The sequence below is a fragment of the Mytilus trossulus genome, chromosome 8 (assembly GCF_036588685.1).
Source record: "Mytilus trossulus isolate FHL-02 chromosome 8, PNRI_Mtr1.1.1.hap1, whole genome shotgun sequence".
In the NCBI taxonomy this organism is placed as follows: Eukaryota; Metazoa; Mollusca; class Bivalvia; order Mytilida; family Mytilidae; genus Mytilus; species Mytilus trossulus.
Window position 1 is genome coordinate 32134259 of NC_086380.1, and position 25293 is coordinate 32159551.

At 30.7% G+C, this 25293-nt stretch overlaps 1 protein-coding gene across 1 annotated transcript; it reads right to left on the reverse strand.

Annotated features, from left to right (window-relative positions):
• Positions 1-997: 997 nt before the first annotated feature.
• LOC134680822 (WD repeat-containing protein 5-like) lies at positions 998-25228 on the reverse strand. The gene is made up of 10 exons (XM_063540060.1): positions 24973-25228; positions 21523-21607; positions 16484-16628; positions 10724-10913; positions 8691-8799; positions 7488-7519; positions 6485-6584; positions 5374-5439; positions 4344-4436; positions 998-3134 (listed from the first exon to the last, which is right to left on the reverse strand). The coding sequence occupies exons 1-10, from the start codon at positions 25086-25088 to the stop codon at positions 3003-3005; spliced, it is 1068 nt and encodes a 355-aa protein (XP_063396130.1). The 5' UTR covers positions 25089-25228; the 3' UTR covers positions 998-3002.
• Between the last annotated feature and the right edge of the window lie 65 nt (positions 25229-25293).

Consider the following 25293-nt stretch of genomic DNA (forward strand, 5'->3'; position numbering starts at 1 on the left):
CTAGTGTAGCTTAAGGCATACATGTAACTTCATTGAGAATATTTCAGGATGAAAAGTGTTTCAACTAATAGTGTTCGTTTTAAAATTATTAAATTATTTTAAGTTACACTAAGGTACAAATATGGAGTTTCGGCATGCACTGACATGTAAAGTAATGAATTTATCAATAATTTTAACTTTATTTAAGATTAGCTATGTTTTAACATTTTAACATTTTCATCTGTATATAATCTACGATTTAGTGTTTATGCATAATAAAATGGACTTATCTTGCTCCAAATCCCACTTCCACCTCATCGTTGGTGAGTTGGGTACTAAGACTAACGAAATGAGTACTTTTATTTGTAAATAATTGAACAAATTATAAATAAATAAGTATAATAACCTGTAAAAAAATGTGTGCAATTGTAATCAAAAGCTGCGTGCAAACACAATAATTTTTGCACGCAAATGTAATGGTGATGTGCGCAAAAATAATGCACCACTCCTGCTTCCCCAGCCAATCAAAACTGATATTGAGCACCAACCAATCAATCAATCTAGCTTTTAAATACATCTGTTATGCCAGTAATAATACAAATCTAAGATATTAACAATTTTATTTTATTATGCATTTCTGCACTAATTAAAATAGATTATTAGTACATATAAAACAATAATTTCTAGAGAAAATAAAAAAATAATTTATCAGCTGATTTCAAAATGAATTGCATAGTAAAATAAACACAAGACAGTAAGACTATTGAAATAATCTTCAAAAATGACCACTTAAGGTGGTACCTTACACTACAGGGAGATAACTCTGTAAAATCAGCTAAACGTTTTTATTATGTTGTGTTGTTAGAGGAATATTAAGCTTCTCAATGATCAAAATCAGTGTTTGTCAAACTGCTATATAACCAGTGTAATTTTTCTGAAAAAACGGTTGGTTCAAATTTTTTAAATTTTTATATTTTTGTCAAAGGGTCAAAGTAAATACTTTGTAAAAATTTTAAGAAAATTAAACGAGCCAAATTAATTTAGTTCAAGTGTTGGGTACCACCTTAAATGAAAAAGTTCTTTTTAACTTGCTTACGAAATCCTATTAATCAACAAAGGCTTTATATAGCTATATCAAGGTATAAGGATTTAAAAGTAACATATATAACAGCCATTTGTGTTGTTGGGTCGTAACAAATTACTTCTTGCTTTGATTAAAAATGTGAAAAGACAAAATATGGTTGAAATGAATTATAATGTGTTACTTTCATGGTTTGAATGTTTGTTTTATATACCCACAAGTTCCAAAATCTCAATACTGTGAATTCATTATTATTCGTTGGATACCAATTTTTGATGGTTTTTGTACAAATGAATCACAAATACAAATTATCTTTTATGTTGTATGCAGACTTTGGCAAAACCACGAAATCAAATATCCATTAAAAGGCAAGTGCAATCCAAAACAATTGGTACCAAGGAAAATTTTCATAGTATGACCATGAAGGAGGGAAGTATATAAGTTTTTTGGTGGACAATTTGATGGTTCTCTAGACATCATTAGCACTTAAACTGACAATAAATATATAAAAAATGGAATGTTTGATGAAAACTGGACGGATAAGTCACAATATTTCTAATTACACAATACATATTCTATTATAAAAAAAAATATAATAAATAAAAATTCTAGGCATGTTTCTTATACTTTAAAGCTTCTTTCTGTAATCATTTGTAAATTTCCAATAAATTATCTTATTACATATATACTTTCTACTTATATTAAAAGTATCATTTAATAAATAATCCAACAACATTATTAACTGCTGTCCTAATATCAATGATCAGCCAGTGAGTTTAGAGGTTATTTTAATGAAATTTACTAATATGTTAACTAGGTCAAATTACTCAAACTGAATAGAGGTCCAAATTCAAATTATGCATCAATAAATTCTGAAAAAAAGTCACTTTCATAAACTTTTCCTCCCATTAAAGGACTCACTATAATTTATTTTCATGTTAAAGTAGGAATGAACATCTCCAAATTATCTACATAAAAAAATTATACAATCAATGGAATGTGGATTAATTCTTCAGATTTCATAATATGCTAAGATTCAAAATTACAATCACCTAGTAAAGTAGATCTTTCAAGCATTGTTCTTGTCTTCTGGTTTTCAGTTTTTTTCCAAGAAAGCTTGTTATTGTTTATAAAAGTAGTTCATAATCCCACCCACTTAAAAATTTTGATTTTGAAACTTTTGCCTGATTGTGTCTTTTTCCAAATGGCATACCAGTATTATTTTAAAAGCATCTTTTATCATTTAGCTTGCAGAAAAATGAAGACAAATATCTAATTTAACTAAAATTTCATAACAAAACAATCAGTAAAATTGTTGAGGACTTTATGTTGCTCTCTTTTGTCATTGGGTTGCTGTCCTATTGAGATATACACCATGACTTCTTTTTATCATACATATGATGATCATGTATACATGATTAGGGAGCTACCATTTGATTTTTAGGGGGGGGGGGGGGGGGGGGGGGGGGGGGGGGGGGGGCTAGGATGAAATTTGAAAAAAATAGACAGGACAGGAGTTTGAGTAAAAAAAAAGGCAGGATGACAATTTGTGTAAAAAAGTCAGGATAAACTAGTAAAAAAAAGGCAGGACCGAGATTACAACTAAAAAAAAAGCAGGACAAAAATTTTTATCCTAGCCCCCCTCCCCCCATAAAAATCAAATGGTAGCTCCCTTAGATAATATGGATTTCTTTTCTTTTGATTGTTTGTATAATATGGAGAGGGGGCATAATTGACTGAATTCTTTCGAGGAGAATTTCATACCAAAATTGATATATGCCCTTTATACCTACTCTCCCCTTCTTAATCCCCTATTTGATTCTAAACTTCATTATGCTTTAAAAGTTATGCAACAACATAATGAATGTATCTTTCTTCCTGAATAAACATAAAAAATGTAAACTAAATCTTTAACAATACGTTAGCACAGTACATTATAGCACTAAACCCTCTTTTCAGGTTTGATTAAGAAGATTTGTTTTAAACTTCCGATGGCCATGACTGGACGTGAACTGTTGTTGTCATGGTCACAACAATATACACCTTGGGGTAAATCTGTTACTTGACCTATTGTCTGTAAACAAAAAGAAGAAATGTTATAGATATTGTTCAATAATGGATCCCCTATAAGTCTGAAATGTACTTTATATATACCGGTAAGATACCTTAGAAAAACTTAGTAGATACTTAGTCAGCCGTAAGTGGTTGAGCTGAGGAAGTACTTCTTAAGCTCAGTCGGTTAGCAAGCTGCCTTGTAACACAGAGGCCCCGGGTTCGAGTCCTGGTGGAGACAAGCAATTTCGTAATGAAATTCATGCTGTCCGGTTCAAATACTGTAGATCAACTATTTTTGGCAAATGATTTTTTTACATGACATTCACCGGTAAAAAATTATAGGAATATAAATGTGAAAAAATGGGTAACACAAACTGATCAGCATCTACTTAGAAACAGCTAAACCCAAATCCATTTATTTATAAATAAGTTAATATACAAATAAAAACAAAAAAGAACATTAGTTTTCTCTTTTGAATTGTTTTACATTGTCTTATCAGGGCCTTTTATAGCTGACTATGTGGTATGGGCTTTGTTCATTGTAGAAGGCCGTACGGTGACCTATAGTTGTTAATGTCTGTGTCATTTTGGTCTTTTGTGGATAGTTGTCTCATTGGCAATCATACCATATCTTATATTGATATAAATTAGACTGTAATACAGATAAAATCTTAATTCTATCATATAGCTTAATCCAATCACAAATGTCTCTTTAAAATTGTTGTGAGGATAAAATGTTCTGTTTAATTTCAGGCAAAATCTTTTGAACGTCACTAAATATATTCCTTTTTTTTCTCGATTGGGGGGGAGGGGGGGAGGGGGTTCCGTGGGTTGAAACCCCCTTTTTTGGGATGATCAATGCATTTGAATGGGAGCATATAGTTGGAACCCCCCCTCCCCCCCTTTACTCTGGGTTGGGACCCCCACATACACACACTTTTTAAAATGGCAGGATCCGCTCCTGTACTATGTGTTCATTTTTATTCATTGAGTTCCATCTTTCATGTTGATCTTTCATGTCACACTCCAGTTATGCTTGCTACTTAGCATAAATAACAGGCTCTTGGGTCATTAATATGTGTAGCCCTAACCTCATCCTAAATTTATTAATGCCTTTTCGCCATTTCAATTCTCAATTCAATTTGAACTAAATCCTTGACCTTAGGTCCATCAAAGTAGAAGAAGGTCAACATGATTTTATTCTAATCCAGGATGAATCTATACTTACACTGAGCGTTCCTCTATCAACAACTTTGGCCAGGTTGAGATCAGATCCACCACATAAAATACTGTCTCTACCTAACCACTGACAGCAGTATAACTGAAAAAAAAAAAAAAAAATATTTAGAAATTGATATTTCATGATCAATTCTATGTTTTGTAGTTAACTCCCCTTTCTAAAACTTTCATATACTTTCTGTTATCTACTTTTTTTTTAAATAATTGTTTTTTTCTTTCCTGCTGAATTAGTTTTACATATCTATGCTAAGAATATTATTATCACACACTTTTACATCAACCCAGTTCTTTAGTATTGGAATGATTTACAGTGACTTGACTGTTAGTGTTGCTATCCACCAATTGCAACTCATTCAAAATTCTAATAAATATACAATCCTTTTTGAAAGAAAAACTTTAAAAAAAGCTTAGTTTGGACATTTTTACAGCAATTCAAAATAAAACAGTTGACCTTTAGTATGGTAATGGCTATAATATAACTATACAGAATGATAGATAGATATAGTAACTACATGAATACAGTGGAGTTAAAGTCTTATAGGATTGTAAGTATGTTTTATTTTATCACCTTGCACTTTCACATTTTGACTGAAAAATTTGTTCAAATTTCTGACCAGTTGAACAATTTGGTTTGATAAAACAAATTGCAATTTGGTCAAAATTTTGAATGAGTTGCAATTGATGGAGAGCAACACTAACAGTCAAGTCACTGTAAATGATAAAATTTGGCTGTAAGTTTACAGTTCATAAAATGATGCTGTGGTGCATAAGGAGGTAGACCTAGGTTAAGGGAAATAACTCTTAAAATCATCAGTACGTTTGTGTCAACCATTTTCATAAATATGTTCTAAGCTTCTAGGATACATAGATTATTTTCAATCTGTTTCAGGTAAATGCTTAAAATACGTTGATGAAACTTGACTTTAACAAACACATTACTGATTTAAAGAGTTATCTCCCTGAACCAAGTTCTACCACCTTAAGCTTAGGTTATACATTAATATCATGGCATCACAAACCTGTGTATGACCCATAGGATCTGGTGGCACATCTTTTATTTTCTCTGCTGATGAGAAATCCCAGATCTGGAATGAAAATATATTGCATTACTGGAAAATATCTATGTTTCTTTTTATTGTGAGGTTTGCAAAACAATGAGCAAAAGAGGAAAATATTAAAAAATATGAATTGTGTGTACTTTGCCATATCATCCTATATGTAATATTATGGTGGATTTATTTCTTTGGTAATAATTTTCATAGATATAGTATAATTTGTGTTCATGCATATCCTTTTTATGTTTTTTTTCCCTCTAAAATTCTGCTTACAAGACAATGGAGGTTTATTTCTAATTGAACAGTAGAAATTGTTCATCTATACCCATTAACTCCAGGAATGTAAATACCCGGTGAATTATGTATCCACAGTATGGTATGCAATTGTTAGAACATGAGATCATTGAATATAAACATGAAAATATGTACAATCTAAACAACAAAACTTCTTAAATTCATTGTTGCAGTTCAAAGAGACGGAATCACTTGTTTAATAAAAAAAAAGAAATGATTTACCCAAATGTGTACTTAATACTTAAATTATTTGCTTGAGGCAAACTTAAGCATGTTAGGTACATGTAAGAGAACAAAAATCAAAATTTCATCAATTTTTCCATTTATAAAGGGGCATAACTCTCAGTAAAATCCAGGACACTAAAATTCAAAATTGATAAAAAAAAATTAATGATAATAAGCATTGCATATGAGTTTCATAACATTTGTATGTGGCAAAATTAAGTAAGATAATTGAAATGAAAATTCAGCATTTTTTTTTTATTTGTGTAGGGGCATAACTCTAGAATGATAAGGGTAACACTATCCAAAACTCAAACTTGATCTATGTGTTGTGGTTATACGCATTGTGTATAAGTTTCATAACATTTGGTTGAGGCAAACTAAAGTTGAAGAACGAACACCAATTTTTGACATATGGACGAACTGACTAACTGAAAAGGGTAAAACTTGACACCCTTCCCCTACATCATGGGCATAAAAACATTTATATTCAATGATTTCATAGTACATGTAATAACAGTCAAACAGGTTTGGTGATGTAGGCACTTATAAATATTACCTGTAAGACATCTTTTTTCCTCCATGAACCTGTGAGTATGTGATTATTATAAGGGTCTATGTCTAAGGCATCACCACAGATATGTGGACCATGTAGGTATCTGTAAAATATAATATATGGACCCATGAGTATGTGATTATTATAAGGGTCTATGTCTAAGGCATCACCACAGATATTTGGACCATGTAGATATCTGTAAAATATAATATTTGGACCCATGAGTATGTGATTATTATAAGGGTCTATGTCTAAGGCATCACCACAGATATGTGGACCATGTAGGTATCTGTAAAATATAACATATGGACCCATGAGTATGTGATTATTATAAGGGTCTATGTCTAAGGCATCACCACAGATATGTGGACCATGTAGGTATCTGTAAAACATAATGCATTGTACATGGAATTGATTACTGACTCTTAAAAGTTAAATTTGATCTAGAAAATGTCCATTTATTAACTCATTAACAGGAACATTTCTCTACCAGTCATCCTACTTTTGTTAAGGGGATCTTGGTGGCGAGCTGGTCCAAATAATTTATCTACAGTATCACTAGACTGCCAAGATTATAGTTTTTGGTTTCAACCCTTCAAGTAGCAGGTTGGTTTCTGCTGTTGTTTTTTTTGTATTGTCGGGTTGTTGTCTCTTTGACACATTCCCCATTTCCATTCTCAATTTTATTAACTGTGATCTTAATTGAATGGGGTTCCCACCAAACTTGAGTGGTTCACTACAGCTTCCACCACCAAAAAACCTGGCCAGCACCATCAAGCCAAGAGTACTGAAGGTACGGCTAAACAATCAATCAAATAATATCATGTTGTCTGGAAATTGATTTTTTTTAAAGCTGTTGGCAAAGATCATAAAGGTCTTTTAGCTTTAATTGTTTTGTTACATTTTGTTGTTTTACTTGTTTAATTGTTGAGTATTTATAGCATTTCTTTCTTGATTGGACATTTTTGTTTTTCTTTATAAATTCCAGTGTTCTATGTATACTAACCTGATAGAATGTGGTTGTCTGTCATCCCAGTACTGAAAAATAAATAATATTTATATGAACTTTGTTTTTACAAAGGAGCAGGTTTAGTAAGACCCCTTTTTGGACCCAAAATATAGCAGTTTTACGAAATTGTTAAAATATAAACTTTTAGCTATTCATTGGAAATTCTTAATGACTTAATCAGTTAAAATCTTTCACATATACTAATTGAATCAACTGAAATAGACACTTAAGTGTTTTAAAAAGTGTCCAAAATCTTTCGTCAGATGAACCTGAATTTTGAGGCCAAAACCGGCCCCACTCCTTTTTACTTTTTTCAAGAGATTGATTATATATTCATGTAATATTCTTTTTGGTATAACATTTTGTCTACGATTTACAACAACTCCTCTGTGTTAAAGTGTAACATAAATCCAATGGAAAAATGGAGCAGATCAATAGTTAATGGTCCGAGAACACAATTGTCTTCCTTTGATTTTCGTTGTTCACGAATATAGTCCTTAGTGTTGACAGTGGGTAACTTTTTTTTATACCCCTTCCAAATTTATTTCTCCATGTTTAATGCCTCAAATGGCAAAAAGGGGGTGAAATTACACTGTAATAAAATTTGGGTCCAGAATTTTAAAGGAAAGAAGTGATTTGGTCCATCTGAAAAAAGTTAAAAATTAGCACTTCGGAATCTGTCAGAAGATATTAAGACGCCCTAAACATAAAATTGTCCATATTTTGAGTTAGAGCCGATGAAGTTTTCTATAATTTTGAGATATTTTGTTCCAAAAGTAGTACAACACACTGTAAAAATTTCATTGAGAAAGCACAGGGGGGGTATTTTTAATTTTCGTTTATGTTCTAAAATAAATGCACTACGAAATAATTGTGGTCTTGGACATAATGACGAGAGGATGACACACTTTTGCACCTCAGGTAAATTATCACCCCCTATGGATTTTACTTACCCTCGATAGATAAGTAGTGGGTCAGTAGCAAACCATATAACTTATAATAATAGAATTGTCTTTTCTACATAATCATGATAATGTAATGTTGTTTAAAGGGCAAGAATAATGAAATAAGCCTCCACAATGTCAATGCTGTTTTTCTCATCCCCTACATAGGAAAGCACATATTTTTTTTTAAAACTAACACTGGCATCCTTACTCCAATAGATGAACTCTCTTCCCTCAATAACTTTTGTATACATACATGAACTGTATTATCCCAGCCACCAGTTAAGAAAACATGAGGTATTTCTGGATGATATATAGCTGCAAATACTCTAAAATGATGACCATCCATTTTATTTCTGTTATCACTGTAATAGAATTTTTTTTAAAGATATCAGAGGAACTGTCAAACTCATAAATCGTCAAATAAACTGACAACGCCATGGCTAATAAAGGGCTGCGCTTAGGCGCATGATACACCCGTTGCTCTTTTAACTTGTCTTTTATGCTTTAAATGAATTTATATGATCAACTAGAAATAGTGTGAGCCCTGTCAAATACCCCCCCCCCCCCCCCCAAATAATAAATAAAAATGCACAAAAAAATTGGCACTATTAAGGCTACCTCAAATTTAATTAGGTTGGTTTTCTTAATTTTTCATCCATACATAAAATTTTGTGAAAGTGTTAGTTATTGTCCCAAAATTGGAAAAATCCCCAATTTTTTAAGCATAAAAATTCATAACACGGAAATGTAAAATCTGAAATTTATAAAAATTGATAGAGAGCTTACATTAATAGATATGAACAATTCACCAAAGTTTCATGGACATTGGTGGAAGCCTTTTTGAGTTATTGTCCGAAGTGTTAAAAATCACCCTTTTTTTATGAATAAAGACCCATAAATCCAAAACTTAAAATCTTAAATTTATAAAAATTGAAAGGGAGCTTACATCAATAGATATTAACAATTCACCAAAGTTTCATGGACATTGGTGAAAGCCTTTTTGAGTTATTGTCTGAAGTGTTAAAAATCCCCCTTTTTTATGAATAAAGCCCCATAAATCCAAAACTTAAAATCTGAAATTTATAAAAATTGAAAGGGAGCTTACATCAATAGATATAAACAATTCACCAAAGTTTCATGGATATTGGTGAAAGCATTTTTGAGTAATTGTCCAAAGTGTTAAAAATCCCCCTTTATTTATGAATAAAGCCCCATAAATCCAAAACTTAAAATCTGAAATTTAAAAAAAGCGAAAGGGAGCTTACATCAATAGATATAAACTATTCATCAAAGTTTCATTGACATTGGTGAAAGCCTTTTTGAGTTATTGTCCGAAGTGTTGAAAATTCCCCCTTTTTTTATGAATAAAGCCCCATAAATCCAAAACTTAAAATCTGAAATAAAAAAAAAGGAAAGGGAGCTTACGTCAATAGATATAAACAATTCACCAAAGTTTCATGGACATTGGTGAAAGCCTTTTTGAGTTATTGTCCGAAGTGTTGAAAATCCCCCCTTTTTTATGAATAAAGCCCCATAAATCCAAAACTTAAAATCTGAAATTAAAAAAACCGAAAGGGAGCTTACGTCAATAGATATAAACAATTCACTTAAGTTTCATGGAAATTGGTGGAGGTGTTTTTGAGTTATTGTCCGAAGTGTGGACGACGGACGGACGGACGGACAACGGTATACCATAATACGTCCCGTTCCGGGCGTATAAAAATGAAAAAGACAAACAAACAAATAATAGAACACAAAATACAACATAGAAAACTAAAGACTGAGCAACACTAACCCCACCAAAAACTGGGGGTGATCTCAGGAGCTCCAGAAGGGTAAGCAGATCCTGTTCCACACGTGGCACCCATGGTGTTCCTCATGTTATTTCAAACCGGGTAAATGCAACTTGTAGTATATCATAGTTAATAAAACATCAGAAACAGAAAAAAATATGCACAATGCAAATATTCTAAGTACTAGATACTGTTAAACAGATTTAATGTGTCAAAAGAAATTTTGTTTTTTTTTGTTTCTCGGAAGCTAGATCATATTTTAAAGGAGCTTTTTGTATACAAGATTCAAGCATGTCCTCGACATGATGCCTGGTGATATACCAATGAAAAATTCTGGACCGTACTGTTAAATCCTGTATAACTCATCCCCTTTAATTTTTGTTTTGTTATTTGGACTACTTTTTTCTTATATTAACATTGAATTTGCAAAATGTATATTTAATTTCCCATCAGTCAAAAATAGATTTAGTAACAAAATAAGACATTAATTTACCTAGGTTCTAAAGTATTTAGTTTTTTCTTCGTTTCTTCATCATATATATTAATTTCTGTTGTATCACCAGTGGTTATGAACTTTGTTCCCTCTGGATTTAATGCCACATTTAGTGTAGTTCTTACTTCATTTATCGTGTGTAAACATTTCCCTGATGTGTAATGCCAAATCTTCACATGGCCTGATGCATCTGTAAAAAGAAATCAAACATCATGATAGAGTTTCACAAAAAATAGGTCCTTAGATTACTGCGGATTAATTTACTTTCCCAATTTTTGTGGATTGAGGAAAAATAGAATATATGTGGATTTTGATTACATGGTTTAGCCACAGCCTGCATAGGTGCATTAAGTTACAAAAGAAAGTGAACCAACGTCTGGTGAGTCTGTAGTACAGTAGAGTTCATAAAGTGGATACCTTGGATATGCAGGGTCGTTATGATAAAAAAACATAAAATGTACTCTAGGGACTGCTGCAGAAATTTATTGATCAACATGTTTCAGTGCCTATATTGTTTTTATCCTGATGACGGCGCCCTAGTCACCGAAACATGTCGATCAATAAATTTCTGCCGTAGTCCCTAAAGTGTTGTTGTTATAAGACTCCCTACATCTAAATTTAAGGTTAATGACATTTTAGATTTTCCCCCTTTTTCAGTAAATTGTTTGAAGAATTTAGTGGTAGGTTTGTTTGTTATTTTAAGAAGTTTACACCATGACAAGTTATAGATCAATTTTGAATTTTGTTACATTACAATAAATTTTGAACAGTAGGGGACTACATGCAATACTCACAGAATGCTTGTTTAAATTGGCTAATCAGCAAAGACCAAGCAGTTATCATTTATGACCTAACAAATTACACCATTTGTCAGGTTGTAATGACGTTGGCAATACGACTGGTGCCACATTTGGAGCAGATGTGATTACCCTCCCAGAGCACCCAAGATCACCCCAGTTTATAGCAGGGTTTGTTTTTCTAAGTCTTTAGTTTTCTATGTTGCGTATTGTGTTCTATTATTTGTCTTTTTTGGCCAGGGCGTTGTCAGTTTATTTCAATCTATGAGTTTAATTTCACTCTGGTTTCAGAGAAGACATTATGTAAATGGGGCAAATATGCAATAGCTCCTAGTGCATACATGCATTAATAAAGAGTCTTAAGAGATAAACAACTTTTTTTGGCATATTATCCATCATTTGCCTAAATAATCTTTATGAATGTCATCTAAATCATCAACATTTTAAGAAGTCAAATTAATACATCTTTATCATGTTAAGGAAGCTGGCTTGTCATGTTTTGGATTTTTTGTCAGATTTTCAGAATCCTCTGGTTTTATCCATTTAAATGCCTTGAAAAAATTTGCCGGGTGACCCCCATTTTTCTTTTTGAAATTTTTTAACATGTTTAATGATAAGCCGTCTGACAAAGTCTTATAAAATTTTAATTACTTTTTAATAGTTTTTGAGAGCTTTAACTTATCAATGATAAAGCTATGAAAAGTCAAGAGAGAATATTTTCCCGACAAAATTTCAATGGCTCATATCTCGAAAACAAGCACAGTGATCTATATATTTTTTTTGCGTTTTGGATTCCTTTATTAATTCCTTATCAATATAAACTAGTGTTTTGAAAAGTTAATTACTTTGAAACTGAGAAGCAAGCTCTCTTAACCGCTATATGATATAAAAAAAATTGCAATTAAACATTTATTTAAATCATACTATCTTCCCTCATAACTATAAGCGGCATCTTTGAAAATAATATATATTTTGATTTATGTATTTATTGTCAAATCGATTTCAAATTATTATCATCGGTGAAAAGATCAAAATGTTGAAATTCTTCAAAAGAAATTTGACAATTCAGAATTTCAATGTTGGTATGACCTCAAAGACTTTATGAAATTCCTATTTGTTAATATTTATATAAAATAATATCCTACGTTGTTTGACTATAATGAATTTGCAATATTATATCATTCATATGTGATTGAATTGTAAAGAAAATATTATGTAAAATATGCAAATGCATGCATGATAAATGTACATGTTACATATCATTTAATGTTGTTTTAATTGATGGGAATCGTTAAAAACATTTATTCACATCAATGGTAGCATGATAAACACGGTTTAAAAAATCTGTTTAACAACAAAAATCGCTCATTTTAGTAACAATAAATATAAATGTCAAGAAATAGTTTTATGTAGACTTCTCACAGAGATCTATTTCTTGTGTGGGTCTCATTGGGGTCTAAGTGTGACGCGGGATTGCCGACTTTTTGTAAGCGTGACACGTGAAAGTCAAATTATCCAGGATCTGAATCCCCCAACGAGACTTGTGTTTCCAGACACATCAAATTTTTACTCAAACCTCAATTTTAATTATTTTAATTGGTAGATTTCAGAGCCTGAAAATGATAAAAATGCTTTAAAGTTTTATGACCCCAAGCAATGTGATCTTTGTTTATAAAACTTTATTTTGTACTCAAAAAACAATTTTAGTGTTTTGATTGGTTGATTTCAGAGTCTGAGAACAATGATAATCGCTAGTCTGAGTACAATGATAAACATGCTCAAAGTTTGATGAGTTTTTTAAGGCATGGACTTAACTACAAATGTAATAAAGTTACAAAAACATTATCAATAATTAATGATTTAATTTGTTCATGACAAATTAATCTAGATAACAGATCACAACCATTTAATTAAGATGTATAATTTCCTGTTACAAGACAGGCCTACAAAAGAAACAAATGGATTGTTTATTTGTGATAAAACTTTAAACGATCAAAGTCAATCAAGATTGGCCAGCTTTTAGAATAGGATTCAATAAATAGCTGTTTATCTGTGTATTATTTACGCAGGAAAAATAAGTCAATAGACGTCAAATCAATATATAAATAACTTTAATGACACTTCAATGATAACACTAGATAATTGGTTAAGAATTTTTAGTTTTCTATTGCCTTTAAAAAATGCATTTAAGTTCTAATATGTTTTTGTACTTGGATGTTAAGTCTAGATAAACATTTAAAACATAAAAGTACAAATTGCCTTCTTGATGGTCACCTTCTGTACAGTTTTATTTGGACAAATCTTGAGTTATATATATATATACTTTGTAAAATTTGGACATAGTCCAAAACAATGATGTCGTCAATAATTTTTATCATCAAAAGGACAGAATTGTTTCTCTCTAACACGTATAAGTATTTTTTTCAGCTTACTGTGGATTCATTTATTTTCGTGGGTACCAATTTTCTTGGATTGCAGAAAACTTGCCTTTTCCTGGATATGTAATTTCGTGGTTTTGCCAAAGTGTGCATACAACCTGGTAGAAAATTTGTTATTCATCAAACATTTGAATTCGTGGTTCACCTGTACCCACGAAAACCACAAAAATTGGTATCCAACAAAAATAATGAATCCACAGTAACTTAATTGGCTTTATATTGCAAATTGGAATTGGACAGTAATTACTTTTAATTTAAGTCAGCTTATACAAGTTTAAATTAGCATATTCACTATACCAGTAAGTAAAAAAAATACTGATATAATGTAAAGCCAACCAGAACTTTGTTTAAGGGGACCAAAGTGGCAGAGTGGTTTAAGAATGAAAATAAGAAGTTGTTAAAATTTGATTGCCAATGATACAACTTAGTGAGAAAAAAAATATATAAGTACAAACTATAAACATTGATAAAAATCAGTTGAAAAGAGCTTAATTTACTCATCAAAATCAATAAAAGAAACAACAAAAAAGACAAAGTACCAATTTGAGATCTCTCATGGAATTACTGAAAACTTAAGTTTAAAGCCAAAAACTAATAAAAAAAACTAGACAAAATGATACATTTGTACATGTTTTATGTAAATTGATCTGATCATGCAGATACTCCTAGTTCTCGTACATGTACTGGAAGCTCTTCTTTAACAATCTGCTTTTTTTATTCTGACAGAAACTTTTTGATCTTGAAAAGAATACTGTAGTATTCCGTTTTACAACTACCTATCATCCTGAACTTGAAACCAGTACAAGAACAAGTGCAGAACTGCGTCAAACCTTTGTTGCAATTGTGTTTCAATATTGACCTTGATGAATCGTTTAAACCGACCTTGTAATTATCTCTAGTTCAAATCAAATTATTTTAAAGATTTATCAACAAGATTTGATCAGGTTATAGACATTCGACACTATGATTCTTAAAAATATCTTTAATCTAAACCATTCATATACATTTGAAAATATTTTTGAACATTGGTTTTACAATGAGTTTAATGAGACCATATATCCAGTGCAAAATTAGTCAAATCAATAGCTTATATATAAAAAAGATGTGGTATGATTGCCAATGCAATGAGACAACTGTCCACAAGAGACCTAAATGACACAGACTTTAACAACTATAGGTCACTGTAAGGCCTTCAACAATGAGCAAAGCCCATACTGCATGGTCAGCTATAAAAGGCCCATGTTAAAACAATTCAAACAAGAAAACTAATGGTCTTATTTATATAAAAAAAATAAGCAAAAACAAGAATGTGTCCACAGTACACGGATGCCCAACTCGCACTATCATTTTCTATGTTTACTGGACCATGAAATTGGAATAAATTCTCTAATTTGGCATTAAAATTAGAATGATCTTATCAAAGGGAACATGTATACTAAGTTTCAAGTTGATTGAACTTCAACTTCATCAAAAACTACCTTGACCAAAAACTTTAACCTGAAGTGTAACAGACGGACGAATGAATGGACGAACGGACGCACAGACCAGAAAACATAATGCCCCTCTACTATCATAGGTGGGGCATAAAAACAAATAAACAAACAACAATCACTGAATTACAGGCTCCTGTTTAAACATTGATACAAGGAATCTCCACAGAAAAATATCAAGACGGGAGAATTGTTATAAATTAGCTACAGTTATAACCGCTGAAAATTTGATGAATTAACCCTGGATACTATCAGATTCATGTATATTGACCCTAAGCAAGTACATATGATGACTAAAAATTGCAACCCCACCCCCTCATTTGGAGGATAATAATTTAATTCCTCACTTTAAAATTAAGAATTGCTGACAATATATAGCCTGCTCTTCTACTGTTTAAAACCACCAGCAGCTTGCATTCATTTGTCCATGTTCTGTTAGATAATGGAAAACATTGATAGGAGCATCCTAGAAGGTAAAAGAGGGACGAAAAAATACCAAAGGACAGTCAAACTCATAAATCTAAAATAAACTGACAACGCCATGGCTAAAAAAGAAAAAGACAAACATACCAGCAATAGAACACATGACACAACATAGAAAACTAAGGATAAACAACACAAACCCCACTAAAAAATAGGGGTGATCTCAGGAGCTCCAGAAGGGTAAGCAGATCCTGCTCCACATGTGGCACCCGTCGTGTTGCTAATGTGATAAGAAATCAGGTAAATAGTATTATTCGGTAGGTCACATTCATGAAAGGGAAGGGGAAACTGAAGAAACATTCAAAAGAGTACACCTAAAAATGCAGCTTATTTTAAAATTTTCTAGCTGAGATTTTAAGATTTTTCTTATTTTGACCAGTAACTGATTTTAAGCTATAGGAAGATTGGACATTAAATGTGTAATCTTTATTGATATTCAAATACTAAGTCTCCGTCAATTTTCAAACAATGTATATTTCCATTTTGTTTAGATTTATTTTGAGACTCTCCCACCATTTATACATGCTAAGATAAGATTATACATGTACTTACATGAGGCAACTAAGATATGAGAATATTCTTCTTTTTCTAAACTAGAAAAAATACGGAATCTGATTTGTGTGACTGGAAGGTGATGTTTCAATGTATCGTCATCTTGTAAACTGTACAATAACTGGCTATTATGAGGATTAAATATCTGAAATAAAAAAAAATAAAAAATAATTAATTCATAAATGATCAAAGGCAGCAGAGTACCTCCATTGTAATAATGTTATGGCTTTTTATGTCCATTATTGAATTTGGCATTAAATCAGATGATTTTCATCAATTGCTTTAGATTCATCCACAAATTGCCATTATATTCTAATCTAGGCTCACCAACTTGTTCATGGAATAGTACTGTAGTACCGTGTATAGTAGGCAGTTATGTATAGTACGTACCCCTTTAAAGTATAGTATAAACATGAATATGAAACCATGTTTGTTTTGTTTCATTTTCAGTTGTCTCAATGACAAATATCAAAAACAGTTCAGACCTGTATGAGAAGTTTTGAAGGCAGAAATTTTACTCTAAAATTGAATTTTAATGAGTTATTCAAGTTCTCAGGGAAAGTGTACATTTAATAACAAGTATATTTCTAGTATTGCAGTGAAGACAGAAAGTATAGGATCTTAGTAGTTATGAAATGCACTCATATTTAATATGTCATGTTGCAGGGAATAACTCACTCACTTTCCCTATTGCTATTGCTCACCACTGCAGTATATCAGTATTATTTCTAAAAAAGGGAAGTAACCCATGATACATTACAATCAAAATGTCATATTCAGAAATATTATGTTATTAATAGCTCTATAAAATTGTTTTACAGGATTAATTCAAACAAATCATTCTCAATAAAAGTCAATCTGAAAATATGGGGTGTAAATCAATGAGTTCAAGTGACAGAAACCTAGCAACGTATATAATCAACTTTCTTCAGACAGCTGTATAAGTTCACATAAATCTGACAAATTGTAAGTGCTCATTCAATATTTAAAGGAGGTCATATAGATCAGAAATTTAAATATTTGTTTTTAAGGGCATTTATCATTTAAAATAAACATAATGGTTGTGTTGAATGAAATTAAGTTATTATCTACAAAAAGTACAAAAAATAATTAATCCACAATTATGTTTGAACATTGCTACTTTAAATATTTACTAGTTTAGTTGTAAAATTCTAATGTAAATTGATTTTAAACTATAAGATCAGACTTGTTGACATATATAATTTAATGTAATTATAATCTAAAGTATACAGAATGATTTAAGTTGTTATTATAAGGCACAGTATTATTCTTAAGTAAAGGGCATTGCTTATCATACATTTTTTCCAAGGACATGAAAACTAGAATTAAAAAGAACTGCATGCATTATGGTACTTGTATTACATTATCATGTTTATGGTTTATTTAAAAAAAAAAAAATAGTTATAGATTATTGTTTTATAATGTTGATATGAAAATTTCTTTTTGCACTTAAGTCAGTGTAATTTGATATACATTGCATAAGATTATGTTTTTATGGCGTCACTTTAAGTATTTATTGAATAATTTCTGAAGTAATGCAACAGATACTTTGCTGTAAGGCAGTGCAGAAAGCTTGCATTCTAGTTTTTTTTTATATTTATATATTTCCATACTAATTTGTGACTTCAAAATGAATTCTTTGTTTTATGGTTGTTTTATGTCCAGCGCAAAAATACTGTATTCTAAAAATGAAAATTTCGCACAAACATTATGTGCTCTATCATGCAACGTAATTTTTCACACAAACGTCACAATTTAATGCTTATACATATATTGTAGAAATATTAACCCAGTGCTTGTACTTAGGCTAACATACTATATACGCGGTAGCTATAATGTACGAATGTACAAATGTAACAGTGTTCAGGAAGACTATTTAGACCCATAACCAAAACAGTTTTTGCTCTTACTCCTAAGCATAAAGTCTTGGTAAATTGACTCAGATTTAGATTTAACCCATTAACTACCCAACCAAAGTAAGCTGATAATGCCTTTTGTGTCTCTGGTTCAGAGATGTCTCATTGATTGTCATTGACAATCATACCACATCTTTTTACTATTTATATATTTAAAGGAAATGACAATATAAACATGTACATGCATGAGGCAACAACTCAAAATCACAAACTAATCAAAACTCAAACAAGACTTAAAATACCTATATGGACCGGAGTCATTCCTAGATCAAATTTTAAATTCATTCACTTTAAAAGGATTCAGAAAAAGTTTGATGAAAATTTTCCTTGTACAAAAAGTGTTGTAAAATTTTTAATCTGTCAGCAAACCAGAAATGGCTTCTTGTATATACAGCAGATGTAATAACTGCTTACACACTACAACTCAACATTATCAAGCTTCAGACCAAATATTAAATCATTCACTTCCATGAAAGCCAAGAAAACTTTGACGACAAATTATCTTTTGGATGGACACGTCAGATGGACGAAAAGACAAACAAACAGGGTTGAACAGTTACTTGTAACTAGACCTGCTTCTCTTTTTGGCAACGTGGTTAAAAACCATTACATCTCTTGGTAAATATCACATTTTCTAAACAGTAAGGACTGAGGTGTCTATAAAATATGTCAACTCCTGCAATTTAGCTTACATGCAGCTTACATAAATTAAATTCAAGGTTTTCATCAATACATTTATTTGATGACACTATGTAAAATGGGTTTTCATTTTAATAAATACTTTGTGGCACAATGCATGCACTACTGTAAATTTGTCAAGGTCATACACCTATTTGTCATGTACATAAAACTGACATGAGCAGTCTACCAACTGTGAGGACCTTTAAAATGGTAAACAGAGTTAATTTCATGGGCGGATTTTTTTTCTTCAAATATTTAAATTACTTCTGAATACATTACTACAGACTAAACACCTGACAAACAATCAAAGTGGATTCAAGTAGTTCTAAAACTTATATATACTTGTTAATATAGACTAGACCATTGGTTTTCCCGTTTGAATGGTTTTACACTAGTAATTTTGGGGCCCTTTACAGCTTGTTGTTCGGTGTCAGCCAAGGCTCCGTGTTCAAGGCGGTACATTGACCTATAATGGTTTACTTTTTTTTAAATTGTTATTTGGATGGAGAGTTGTCTCATTGGCACTCACACCACATCTTCCTTTATCTATGTAAGTGCCTATAATTTAACTCAAAATATTCAAGATAAAAAGTTAATTATAATTGACTGTTGGTTGCTTTATGCCGCATTAAATTGTTAATTTAATATAAACATTCATCAACATTCATCATGTTTATCAACATTTTACATATCATCAATTCTCAATTAGTTAATTATTGATACATAATTGATCAGAAAAACGTTAATCTCTGAAAAATCATGAAGCCTCTGTTATTTTTTTCCAATAATAAGCATGATAGGTAGACAAGATCACAGTTCACTGAACAATTAAATGTCTGGAGAACACAGTATATTTTATCAATTTTATCACAGGATTTTGTATAAACAAGACTTGACAGCTAACATTCAAAGTATATGATGTTTTCTTTTTTCTATCTATAAAAAGGTAATTGTGATTTAATAACCTTGTTATTTAGACCAAGGTTAAACCTCTGAACAAGGCATTTAATATTGAACATTTATAATTTTAACAGAATTTTGTAGATTGTAAATACATTTTTGTAACTTAGTGCAATGTAGTGTGTACTGTACAAATGGTATAGGAAGGTATCTAAAAAATCTAGGAACAATAAAGTTTATCCATCTGACCCTTACAGTTACTTTTGGTTCTTAATATTTAAAATTTTAACCATGTAGTATTTGCTTAAAACTGATTGCCATAGAACAGCTAGTGCATGTGATTATAATGCATGTTATATAAAAGCATTCTTTTTAAATGATTGATGAACTGGGAATCCAATACTGTTACCCCAACTTATAAGAAAAAATAGGGTATGTGTAAAAACAGCTCAAGAAATTGAATTGCAAATGTGAAAAGTTTTACTTCAATTTATACAACTGTCATACAAGTGAGACAAGTTCACGTTTAGCTACATGTAGCTATAGAACCAGTTATTAGAATATGCCTGTACCAAGTCAGGAATATGACAGTTGTTATCCATTTGTTATATATGTGTTTGAGCTTTTGATTTTGCCATTTGCTTTGGGACTATCCGTTTAGAATTTTCCTCAGAGTTTGGTAATCTTGTTGTTTTACTTTTTCCTATATTCAATTATTGTTTTGTCACTCAATTCTAATATTGTCTTACTGTGATTGGTTTAATTCATTTGAAAGCTGCTAGCATATCCCTGAACATGTGTTGGATTAAACTCTTATAATTATAAAACCTAAGTTAACATGGACTTATAACACTTATCAAGATTATCAACTGGTCTATAGATAACTATGTTTTGTTTCAAAATCTTTAATACAAAAAAATTAAAAGACTCTTCGCACCTGTAAATGTAATCAATTTTGAAATTCATCCAAGGTCTTTTCAATCTACCATACCTACATGTTTATTTGTTACTTATATATCATGAATATCAAATTCTATAATTTAAATGTTGTTTTTTGACATGTGCCTTATCACATGCAGGTTTTATATCAAAATAATGTAAACAAGGTGTTGAACAAAGACTTTTAATAAAAACACATGAACTAAATATTTACACTGATTTGAGGTTCTGTTTTATTGTGACAACTTTATAATGTATAATTTTTCCTTTGTAAATTCTTGTTGTCTTTCTAGTACCTTAAATGAAGACATCAAGATATTGAGTAAAACCAGCACTAATTCATAATGAATCTAAAAAAAGACACCATAGATCTGCCATTGATAATTTTTTTAGTAAGATTTTGGAAATACATGTCAATATATCAGAGACAAACAATCAATTTTAACCAAATGGCAAAATAAAACTTTAAAAATACTCAGGAGAATTCCCAACTTTTGAAAAACATTCCAACTTATAATAACTTCATGCCTCAGCTCATAATTAAAAAGCGGAAAAAATCAAAAGCTGGTTTATAATACATACCTTTATTACACCATCAATTTGTCCTACAGCTAACACAGAACCATCAGCATTGAATTTACAACACATAACATCATTTGTACATTCCCTGGAAGAAAAATAACATTAAAAGAACAGTTATACAAAAAATAACATTAAAAGAACAGTTATACAAAAAATAACATTAAAAAAGAACAGTTATACAAAAAATAACATTAAAAGAACAGTTATACAAACAAACAAAAATATATCTTTTGTTTCTTATTTGAGGTTCCAAAATCAACTAAGGTCTTTACATGAACATGTAACGATAATGGATACATAATTGCACTTGCATAAGGTCAATTTTTATTTGATGAAGCTCAATAATCTCCACCAGCATTGAGCTGACAGGGAAATTCAGAATTTACTTCAAATTTCTTACAACACAAATTGCAGGAAATGGTTGTTAAAAGGTGCAATTAAAATTCGCAGTGCAAGGTAACCTGGTTGAGGGAAAAATAAAAAGCAGCAGGAATATCTTCAAATGAAAATCAATGAAATCCTCCTGCCACTTCCATAAACATGCTAAATATCAAATGTTTGTCCCCCAAATACTTTTCGGGATTATGCATCAGGAAAAAATATCTTATTTGGCATATACATGTACTACATTGTAGATTCAAAATTATATCTCACTCACATGAGATCATTACATCACATTCATTTGTACATTTTACATGTTCCAATACACTTCCATAAACATGCTAAATATCAAATGTTTGTCCCCCAAATTCTTTTCCGGATTATGCATCAGGAAAAAATATCTTATTTGGCATATACATGTACTAGATTCAAAATTATATCTCACTCACATGAGATCATTACATCACATTCATTTGTACATTTTACATGTTCCAATAATTGGTGCTTTTTAATCATGGTTAACCTTTGATCTCAGACTACTATAACATAGTGTTATATAGTAGTCTCAGCTTTGATGTCACAAAGTAAATACCTTTACGTCACAATGTCTCACGATGTGTTTCCCCCACATGACCCCAGGTGGTATCAGGTCTGTTTGAGCCCAATATATACTTTCGCACCCTACATGTTCGCACCTCACATGTTCTCCCCCGAAGTCCGTTCGCGCCCAATTTGTATTAGAATTTCAGTAGTATTATAGATATTTTTTAAATGTACATGTATATATATACCAAATAATTTTATTTTCTTGAATAAAATTTGAGGAATTATCATATAATTATTTTTTTTTTATTAATTTGATGATTAATTATTAAATGTTAATTATGTATGATTACTGCTAATTGGTATTTATACACAGCCTACTTTGGTGTTATTTTTTAGTGTTTAAAAAAAGATTATTTTTTTTATATATATACTTGAGTGAGTTCATTTGAAATTCTGTAAGCACATTTTAAAACTTAAAAACTGGACTCCAAATTATATGATTTATGGAGAACTTGTGAGATACCCCATTTTTTTATATGCAAAACTACGAATGATCAACTTTTGGTGTCGCCTTCTTATCCTGTATACTTTATAAATTATTATACATTAATTATAACAATTATGGTATTGGAAATAAATGGATGTTATGTATTAAGAAAATTTTTGATGAATGTGGCATGTCAAATGTATGGCATTGCCAAGATTATTTTAACAAAAAATTGATAAAATTAAGTATTGAGCAAAAGCTTAAAGACCAATTTCGACAAGAGTGGTGTGCAGATTTACAACAATCTTCAAAAAGTTTATGTTATAGAATTTACAAGACTGAATTTAAATTTGAAAAGTATTTATCGATTTTGCCTTTTAATTTTTTATATACTTAGTGTTAATTAAGATGCGTAAATCATCGTTTGCCAGTGGAGACGAGAAGGTGGCAAACTATTCCTAGATCGGAAAGGTCTTGTCATCTCTGTAGCTCTAAAGATCATTGAAGATATTGGCGATGAATTTCACTACATCATGCTACATAATATGCCATGCAAATTTTTAACATAGAAAGAGAAAAATATTTACCACTTTATTGTAAAAAAAAAATGCTAACATTATTAAATTTAAAAATGTATTCTCATCTGGAAATGTTGTAGAACTAGAAAAATTGTGTAGATTTATACGATATATATCATTGAAAGTCTGTCCTCCTGGTTAGAGGAACTGCAAAACTATTATATTGTTATTTATTTTCAAACATGCAACACAAAATTTGTATCATATATGAACTGTTATTTTCTCTGTAGCTATTTACTAGTTTATGAGAATAAAATCATTCATTCATTCAAAAATCATGATTGTTGTTTAAAGTCTTTTAACAGGCTTAACTTGCTTTGATGTAAATAACAGCATATATAGCTTGGTGTGACTAAAACTTTGGAGATTTTAAATAAAAAACATGAAATATAATTGTTTTTAACAGCTTGTATCCTTTGATCTCATGTGTGTTTGGACAAGTATGACAATATGATGGCTAAATAAAACGGTGCATTACATTTGCACGCATTACCATTAAATTTGCGCGCAAAAATCATTACGTTTGCACACATTTTTTTTACAGGTAAACTCAGGTAAAATACAGGTTATAATACTTATTTATTTATTAATTTGTTCAATTATTTACAAGTATCAGTACCCCTTCCGTGAGTATAAGTCTCATAAGGCAGGGAAAAAAACAGATAAAGCCGCATATTTTTTCGATTTTCAGTGACAATTCAACAAGTCAAAGGTGTATGCAAAATTTGAAGAAAAATCTGTGACATAGCCCCTTTATTGATACTTGATCTTAAGCTATAACAGAGTTTATACTTGGTTTTAGAATTCAATATGAACAATATATAATTTGAATTAATAACCAACTTTTTTTTAAATTAATGATTGATAGTCATATCCGTTATGAAAATACAAAAAAAACATAGTCATTTATTATTTAATTTAATTTATATTTATATTTGTACCGGAAATTACCTGTAAAATGAATGTGAGCAAATGTAATCAAAAGCTGCGGGCAAACGTAAAACATTCCCAAATGCGCGCAAACGTAGTGCGCCCAAATAAAATGTATTTATAGCAATACACTTTCCAAAACTCGTTTACAAATTCTTAAACACAAAACCAATAAAATTTTGACTCGATTACAAAAAAAAAAGTATGAAGATACAATGTACAATTTGTATTTCATATAGTATATGATAGTTGAAATAAAAATTTGGGCGTGAACGTGAAGGGGGCAAACGGACTTGTATTCACCCCAGGTCAACTGTTCATTTCTTATACATTTAGTTGTTGAAATTGCAAAAGATGTATTTTGCGGATATGACAAAAGTGTAGTTGTGACATCTAATTTTATTTATAGATTGACAACGTATTCGCTCAATATGATTGTGTATGTTTTGGAAAGGTATAACAAGTCTGATAGGTTTTTGTACTAAATTTAATAAAATCTAACATTATGCATCCTAAAATTATACTTACAAAGTGTCAATGAGTTTTAAATTTCCCTCCAAGTATGGACCTGTTTTTGAATTGTTTGACACATTTGTTGCGACAGAGAGACTGCTCTCTGATCTTTGACTGAACATAAATGCCATTGAAATTTACACGTACAGAGCAGAGATAGGTCGTGTACACGTCTTCACACTAACATCGTCTGCAACATAATGATCCACAGATCTTGAAACAATCACCTTGCCTCCAATGTAAACTATCAAGTCCAGCAGTAAATATAAAAATAAAATTAATTAATAACAAATGAAAATAAAATATTTAAACTTCAGATATGAGACAATACTAAAT